The sequence below is a fragment of the Octopus bimaculoides genome, chromosome 1 (genome assembly GCF_001194135.2).
Source record: "Octopus bimaculoides isolate UCB-OBI-ISO-001 chromosome 1, ASM119413v2, whole genome shotgun sequence".
NCBI lineage: Eukaryota > Metazoa > Mollusca > Cephalopoda > Octopoda > Octopodidae > Octopus > Octopus bimaculoides.
The window spans coordinates 96,154,605-96,163,734 of NC_068981.1; the positions used below are offsets into that span (position 1 = coordinate 96,154,605).

Here is a 9,130-nt window from a genome sequence, read left to right on the forward strand (position 1 = left end):
GAACATTTTCCTAAATTTTTATATGCCTGTAATATCTGGCGGTGGCAACTGAGAAGGCAAGCAAGATGAACTGAGCCAGAGTAAAACTGGCTCTTCCTCAGTACTTTAAGAACTGATGAGATTAGTGATGCTGACATTGTGTGTGTGTGCATGTTGCTGCTACTGTCATTGCTGGTTATGGTATAACATGTGCATTGTAATATAATGTGGTTTTGGTGATTGGAGTGGTTTGTGCTTAAAATGTACATCAGGAGACATCTCAAAAGTTTTAACACACTCCAGTATTGCAATATTTCAAAAAATGTTCCTCTCAAATTGTTTCTTGGGTTGAATCATTCCAGCTGACATTATTTTGATTCAGTCCCAGTGCATAGCACCTTGAGCAAACATCTTCTACTATATAGCTCCATGCCAACCAATGCTTTATGTGCAATTTTGATAGATGGAAACTGTTTTGAAGCCCATCATATATGTGTGTGTGTCTTTGTGTTTGCTCTCTTGCCACCCCCACTTGACAACTGGTATTGGTTTATTTATGTCTCCATAATTTAGTGGTTCTGCAAAAGAGACTGATAGAATAAGTAACAGATTTAAAAAATAAGTACTGGGGTCAATTTGTTCAACTAAAGCCCTTCAAATGGTGCCCCAGCATGGCTGCAGTCCAATGACTGAAACAAGTAAAAGATAAAAAGAGATAAATATGGATTTAAACTCTAGCAATGACATCATAGTGGAAAGTAGACTACACTTTAATTTTCTGGCAGAAGTAAAACCAAAAAGGATCAAACTTTAAATCTCTTGGACAATGCCTGATTTTCAGGACTAGCCAATCTATGTTAGTATGGAAAATCCAAAAGAAATTTGAGGTAATTAACAAATATATTGAGTGAATTTGGAACCATAATATTCATTTATGTTTTATAATTATAACCTTAGACTTAAGAGATTTTACTTCATGACTTGAATTAAACCATATTACTATGAGTGGCTCAATTTTTTGATTCTTGGATATTTGTATTTTGTTGGAACAATTGAAGCAGGGTTCAATGAAGGATTGATGACTCATATTTGGTGATTAGTGTTGTGTTGTAGCCATGGTCAAGAACTTAACTCTCTGAAGCCCAGTTAATCTAGATATAAATGGGTACTATGGGCTAACTATAATTGAACCAATATAAACATGGCATCACTATCATGTATGTATTAGTTTGCAGTGCTAAAGACAATGCAAATTCTCAAAAAGCTAGCAGGTATCCATTTTGGGATATCTTCAACCATGAAGTAATGGTGGTTATTAGCAGCTAAGCATATTTAGGCATACAATGTAATGAGACTAGAGGCTTATAACAGTATAGAAAAGAAAGAGAAGGAATGATTTCTTGAACCAAAGAGTGTAATATTGTTATACTTGTTTTTCTTTTCCACCAATGCCATTTCCGTTTTCAGGTGCTCAGTTTCAGTCACTAATGTTTCGATCTGTCGGCAGATAACACTGAGGTCTTTGTCCTGTTCATGACTATACTTTGAGATTTCGTTGAATGACATCCAGGAATCATCTATATCTGGCTTTATTATTAACTTGTTGATATTAGATGGCAAATTCAATTTTTGGCATGTCTTGAAAATGGCGAATGCAGATCTTTTGAAACTTCTCTGAATGACGGAACATGACTCACATGGCACAAAGGCAGTCTCAACTGTTTGAGTTGACTTGAAACACACATCTTTTGACATGACACTGTAGAGACTTCCATCAGGTGACATAGGCTTGCGAGATGAAGAAGAATGTGAAATATTTGGTGCTGATTTACAAGTGCTGGTTTCAGGGTGTTCAGTAACATGCTGCTTTTTTCTATTTTTTAACTAAAGAAAATAAACAGAATTAAAATAATAAGATTAATAACTTCATAACGATACTATTTTACCAAAAATAAGGAAAGATTAAAACAGTATTCCAAAGGATTTGTGAAGATGATGTGACAAACAACAGATGGACACCTAGAGAGATGGACAGTGGAATAGACACAGAGTAAATGAATATATAAAATAATGGAATAACTGATGGATGTATGGATAGTCAGATGGTTAAAAGGAAAGGTGAGCACACAAAAATTGAGGAATAAGGTAATTGAAAGGTGCAGAGAAGTTCGGGTAAAAGAAAGAGATAAATGGAAGAGTTGATGGACAGACAGATGGATATTGTTTCTAAAAAATGAAAGTAAACAATTACTGGATATATTTTAATGTCCAGAATAGCAATTGCATATTGTGAATAAATTCTGAATTTCATATCAGAAGTGAAACTCATCAAAAGACAAGTATCCAACAATTGAAACTAACAACTATTACTAAAATGAATGAACAGACAAAGCTATTTGATTAAGAAGTTCATTTCATAGCCTTGGGCTAGTATCCTGTATTATAGCTTCAGCTTAACTTGTGAGTAAAATTTGGTAAATGGAAACCCATCACACACACACACAAACATGCAGGTGTAGCAGTGTCGTTAAAAAGTTTACTTTTCAACCACATGGTTCTGGGTTCAGTCACACAGCATGGCACTTGAGCAAGTGTCTTCTACTATAGCTTTGGGCTGACCAAAGACTTGTGAGGGTATCTATTAGACAGAAACTGAAAAAATGGCCACAGTACATGCATGTCTGTGTGTGAGTGTGTGTGTTTGTGTTTCCTTGTCTTGACATTGCGTGGTAGTTGTAAATGAGTGTCACTGTCATATGAGCAGTGTCTTTCATTTCTAGTTTCTAATTTCTACAAAAACATACCTGGCCATGAGGGAATATTATCTTGCTTGGAAACAGGTGAGGGTTGGTAATAGGAAGGGTATCTGACTATTAAAAAATCTGCCTCAACAAATTCTGTTCAGCCCATGCAAGCATGGATAAGTGGACATTTAAAATGAATGATGAATTAAGTATATATATATATATATATAGATATATATATATGTGTGTGTCTGTGTGTATATATATATATATATATGTGTATATATATATATATATGTGTATATGTGTGTATATATATATATATATATATATATATATATATATATATATATATAGTATTTCACACTCTAAGTAGCCCAAAATAAACTGCAACATTGGATGGGAGCTACAGGAAGATGACCAAAATGCACACCATCAGAAGGAATCAGCCTTGGCATTTTACTCGGAGAAATTCGCTATCTACCTGGATATCATATTCCTCCTGTTACTATATGTTGTAACGTAATTTGTTATATACAATAAATAAGATAACCGGTCAACAGTAAAATCAATGTAATGAATTAACAAATTCTTTATGAACCAACAATCAATATTCTTTGTGAACAAACCAACCGACACCTTCCAACTGCACACTGAACTAATGCAAACTTCACTCAACACTATTTATACTTTACTCAGACCAGTCTATCTCTCGCAAGGGGATGTTGTAACTCTCATCACACCTCCCCATTTGAGATTTTGACTACTGTCAGAAAGTGGAATTTCTTTTATTTTTTTCTTTCCAGCACCTCTCCCTCTTTTTTCTTTTTTAACTTTTGTATCTTAATTGTTGCCCTACTTTTAAGGTAGTATTGTTTGTTGCACATAGCACTTTTGTTAGCACTCTTGTTTTTTTTTTCTTTTTTGAAAATTTAATATCTTTTTCCAGATATTCAGTCTGTTTTCGCTTTCTGAAGCTAATTCTACAGGGTTCAATATTTCTCGGTGCTGGCACTTCAAACATATCATAGAAGACTTCCATTGGTATTATCCTTAATTTTTCTGTATGTCTCATCTTTAACTGGTTAAGGTGTTTCTTATGTTCCGAATGTTGTCCTTTAATTAAATACATCATGTTACCTAATCTTTTGATTACACAGCCATCCTCCCAACCTTCTTTATCATTTTTGTAATTTTTAAAATGAACTTTAGTCTCCTACTTTGAAATGTTTTGTAATATTTCTTTTATTTCCTTCAAATGTATTTTTGTCTTTCCTTTATATGTATTTTTTCCTGGCAATAATTTATCAAAGATCAATTTTATTTTACGTGTGAACATTAACTCAGCTGGTGACTTTCCTCAATTAGTATTTGGATTTGGCATTATTCAATATACTCTCAAAACTTTCATTAGTGCTTTGTCATTATGTAGCTCATTCCTAGCTTTTCTTAGAGCTCTTTTAAATATATCAACAAATTGTTAAATAACCTATGTGAGCTTTGAAAACCTCGTTGCCAGAAATTGTAATGTAATTTGTTACATAAATAAATAAGATAACCAGTCAACAGTAAAAACAATGTAACGAACTAACAAATCTCTTTATGAACCAACAATCAATATTCCTTGTGAACTAACCAACTGACTCCTTCCAACTTCACTGTAAACTAACACAAACTTCACTCGACTCTGAACTCTGAACCTTGACCTCACTCGGATCATTACTATTTATACTTTACTCAGATCAGTCTATCTCTTGCAAGGGGCGTCGTAGCTCTAATCACAACACTATATATATATATATATATATATATATATATTTATATATATATATATGTATAGATTTAGATATGTGTGTGTATGTGTAGGTGTATAGAGATATAGATATAGACATAGATATTATCATTATCATCATCATCATGCATTATAATTGGGAAGGATAGTGGAAGGAGTAATGAGATATGAGAGGTGGAGGACGAGGAGAAACTGAGTATGCACATATATGTAGTGTGTATAATCTGAGCCTGGAATGCATATGGAGAATTCAAATAAAACATTAGAAATAAAATGTAAACACAAAACCAAATAAGATATAATAAATAAAATGATACTACAACAAATAAGGTAGGAACTTGAAGGATTCAAACCAATCAAAGAACTTAAAAGTTTCTTTTTTTTAAGATTCTTTCACACTTCTCTTTTATTGTAAGTGTCTATTTGAAATATAGAAAAATAGGTGTAAAAAAAGGAAAAGCTTACCTCATCCAAAATCTGAAGTAAAGTTTTCTGCAGGAATTCATGCAAAAGCCAGGTCTGACGAGCAACAAGTCCTACAGAATTGTTGCCAGCTTCTAAATTTGAGTTATTTAAGAGTAATATGTTCTTTCCTTTTGTTAACATTTTCAAAAGACTTTTACTAAATTCATTTGAAACATGAAGAAGATAGACCATTCTGGAAATAAAGAAAAAATTTAAAGTATTTTCTATCACTATTAACAACTGGTTCAAGCATTGAAAAGCACACTTGTTTTTAAATTAGTCTCATTTTAAACTATTCTTTTTGAACATATTGCCTTCAAATTTTGATACAAGGCCAGTAAATTTTATTAACCCACAAAGATGAAAGGCAAAGCTAACCTTGGTGAAATGCTGCTAAGCATTTTACCCAGCATGCTAAAAGCTCTGCCAGCTCACCTGATCATATTAATTACATAATACAGTACATAGCATTTTAGGTTATCCTTTATCAAAGAGCATTGCTCCAAATATAAGATTTTCATTCTCTTCATAGGACATGAACATAGTCTTTTCATTTCTTAGTTTGTTTATAGTATTACAGATAAAGCCATGCTGGTGACCCACCATATATGATTTTTATCAAATCAATTCTTGCCAACACAGACTACCAATAACACTAGTGATTGTGTTCCATTGTAGAATTTCAATAATATATTACATGCAATAATCAGATTAATATAAGTTTAGAGACAACCAGTAATAGAGAGCTTAATTTTACTTTCCTCAACAGTTTAACGAGTGCTGTGAATAATTGAGTCAGTGTAGTAACAAACGATAACCATCAGAAGACTAGTCATTTACTTTTCACTCCAGCTATGCTGCATTTATGGCTAAGATGCATAATTCTTATTAGCTCAGTTCACCTAGTTGTAAATGCAAATTTTTATGAATTTATACTACCCTTTTTAATTGAACAACTGAATTAGTTGATTTGCTAGAAACAGCAGTTAAATCTTCTTTAGATCACATTCTACCATCTTGAAAAAGGAAGGATGTATTTGGATAATGTAATCTTATTATGTCTGAATAAAAGTTTATTTTACCACGACTGAAACACCTTTGAGCATTAATCTGTTCATTCATAGCTGATCCTGTGGTTAAAGAATTACAATCAAAACAACTTGGTGTTGACTGACAATAACAATAGAGATGATGGTGGAGGGTGGAATAGATTACATTTGTAACATTATAAACTTAGCAAGTGTGTTGTTTGCTCACAGCGATAAGCTTGTTCTTCCTGTGGAGTTCAACTGTGAGGGAAACCTTAACATCAAAACCATTATTTCTAATTTTATTACCACCATACCATTGTGAACTCAAGATGAAATCAGACAAATAGAGAAAATAAAATACACAAATATTCAAAGAACCAACAGTAAACTTTCCTCACCTGTCAATGAGCAAATCATAAAAAGCAATATGAGCAATTTGTTTAGCTTCCAACTGGTTTTCATCAGATATGCTCGTAAAATTTAAATAATGAACCAATAGCTTTTCAATGTCTATATCTCCAGCTTGTTGACTTGGGAACTTCCAAGATGGGTAACTGAGAGGACCAAGACGAGAACTGTATTCACTAATAATTGCTTGCAAATCAAAAATATCCTCCTTAAGTGAGTCTAAGCAGGCAGCAGAACCCAGCAAATCAGCCATTTTATTCAAAAGAAACTGTTTCTTGTTTTTAGTTTGTTTTGGATTTAGTTAATGATGACCTAAAAAATACACAATAGTATTAAATGAAAAGGAAAATACATAAAGTTAGGGCTTTTATCATGGCCCAACCTCACAGCAATAATTTATTTACAAAGCATTTTGTCCATTCATTATAGCTTTGTATGAGAAAAGGTGTGATACCATTTCATAAAAATATGGTCCTATGTCATCTCCTATCACCAGATTGTGAAAAAATATGTTGTCATTGGCATCAAATGCTTCCAGCAGATCACAGCAGACTTCAAACTGAATACCAACTGGCACAGTACCTCATTTTCCCACACTTTCCAATGCCCAGTCTTCTGTCTCCTGTAATGCATATTGATCACAGTCCAGTTGTTCAATAAATTCATGGATTGTGTCTCATCTGTCAGTATGAATCATCACTGGTGATTTGTGTCAGTGGTTGCAGTTAATGGTCTCCCACAGTTGTTGTTGGCACTCCGTCGCTTATGACGTCGAGGGTTCCAGTTGATCCGATCAACGGAACAGCCTGCTTGTGAAATTAACGTGCAAGTGGCTGAGCACTCCACAGACACGTGTACCCTTAACGTAGTTCTCGGGGGAGATTCAGCGTGACACTGTGTGACAAGGCTGACCCTTTGAATTACAGGCACAACAGAAACAGGAAGTAAGAGTGAGAGAAAGTTGTGGTGGAAGAGTACAGCAGTGTTCGCCCCAATCCCCTGCCGGAACCTTGTGGAGCTTTTAGGTGTTTTCGCTCAATAAACACTCACAACGCCCGGTCTGGGAATCGAAACCGCGAGTCCGCTGCCCTAACCACTGGGCCATTGCGCCTCCACCCTCCCACAGTACAGTTTATCTTTAATGCTGATTTGCTCTTGTCAATGATATCGATTCTATAAACAATCCATAGCCTTCTATGGATGTTAGACAGCCTGTACCCTTCATCAATAAAAAACTCAATGATAGCATGTTGCTTCTGCTTGGAAGCCATTATTTGCTGGAAATACAGACCAAGAAGACTTCTAGAGAGGAAGAGTTACTCAACCAACATGTGCGATCTGAACAACCAATCTTATTTATGTACATATTTACATTAGTCTCAATACAACTCTCATATGTGTACGTACGTACGTACACACACAAAGAAATGATAAAAATTATGTAAACAATAAGCAGGATAGATAGATAGACAGACAGACGGACGGACACACACACACAAAACTCACATTGCTTTCAAAAATAATCCTGTTACAACAATGAAGTTAATTACAGAAGGTTGACTATAGTTACTTTTATCATACTGGAAAAGTTACAAAACGATCCAAGAAAGATGAACATTTCAATGAACTTTCGCCACACCAATACAAAAACACATTTTAAGTATCAATAATTTCTCATTTTGGTACAAGACTATAAATTGATAAACAATTGCGTATAATCGATTGCCAAAACCAGGTTGGTGTTTATGAATTAAAGGCAATATACACCCAGGTAGTATTTGAACTCAAAACGTAAACAAATGTAACTAAAATACTGCTCAGTCTTCAAAATAACACTCTACCAATTCTGCCTACTGCTCTCACTTTTTTGTGGTAATGAAAATAGAAGTAAATTACGTGTCTGATTTTCTTGTTTTACTTCCATCGTTGCAATAAAAATAAACACTTATCAACATTTTAATATTCTCCTTTGAGAATTACCGTATTTTTACCACACTCCAACAAATACACATACACTTACTTTGTTTCCCTCTAATTGATAGTGAAACGATATCAAACCATGTAGTACTACTTTTAAGCTATAACTCGTGTCCGCCGAAGTTTTGAGCGCCATTTTCCAACAAGTGACGTTTCTTAGCAACACTTAGCAACAACACATAGAAACAACAATCAATGATAATATTGCTTGACATGCTTCTTCAATGTCGTGATAAAAGTAAAAAGTAGAGAAAATCGATTGGTTCTTTAATAAATCGCGTAAAATATTTAATGCATAGTTAACATATTTTATTGGACTTGAATATATTCTAACGAGTTATTTTTAGTTTCAGTTTCCGAATATTTTTCCATCTGTGATTCCCTAATTGTCAGGCTCGTCACTTTTAGTTACATTTATTTTTCAGTTTGATATTGATTTTGGGGAAGCATATGGGCAGACGTAAAGAACGTGGACTGCTGAACTGTTTAGAAATCTGCAGTAACTCCATGTGGACTATTTCTTTACATTTCTTCCAACAATTACAGAAGCACTTGGTTTCGTGGCTAACTGCCTCAGTGCCTGCCCTGAGAAGCTGGGTTACACAAAACCAGGAAGAATATGAAGCAAATGCCTATCTGAGGCTGTGGTAAAATACCCCTGTTTAAGATTCCGCGCGGCAGCTTCGAATCCAAATCTCTGCGTGATCTTTCTGAATTGACGGGCGCCAATATGA

The 9,130-nt window shown here is 34.2% G+C and overlaps 1 protein-coding gene across 1 annotated transcript in view; it reads right to left on the reverse strand.

Annotated features, from left to right (window-relative positions):
• LOC106876027 (coiled-coil domain-containing protein 157) overlaps positions 1-8,548 on the reverse strand; it is a 24,515-nt gene extending 15,967 nt beyond the window's left edge. The window contains exons 1-4 of the mRNA XM_014924401.2: positions 8,440-8,548; positions 6,410-6,731; positions 4,981-5,173; positions 1,409-1,863 (exon numbers count right to left, since the gene is read on the reverse strand). Of these exons, the coding sequence (XP_014779887.1) occupies positions 1,409-1,863; positions 4,981-5,173; positions 6,410-6,672 (911 nt within the window). The 5' untranslated portion in view covers positions 6,673-6,731; positions 8,440-8,548. The remainder of the gene's footprint in view (positions 1-1,408; positions 1,864-4,980; positions 5,174-6,409; positions 6,732-8,439) is intronic.
• Between the last annotated feature and the right edge of the window lie 582 nt (positions 8,549-9,130).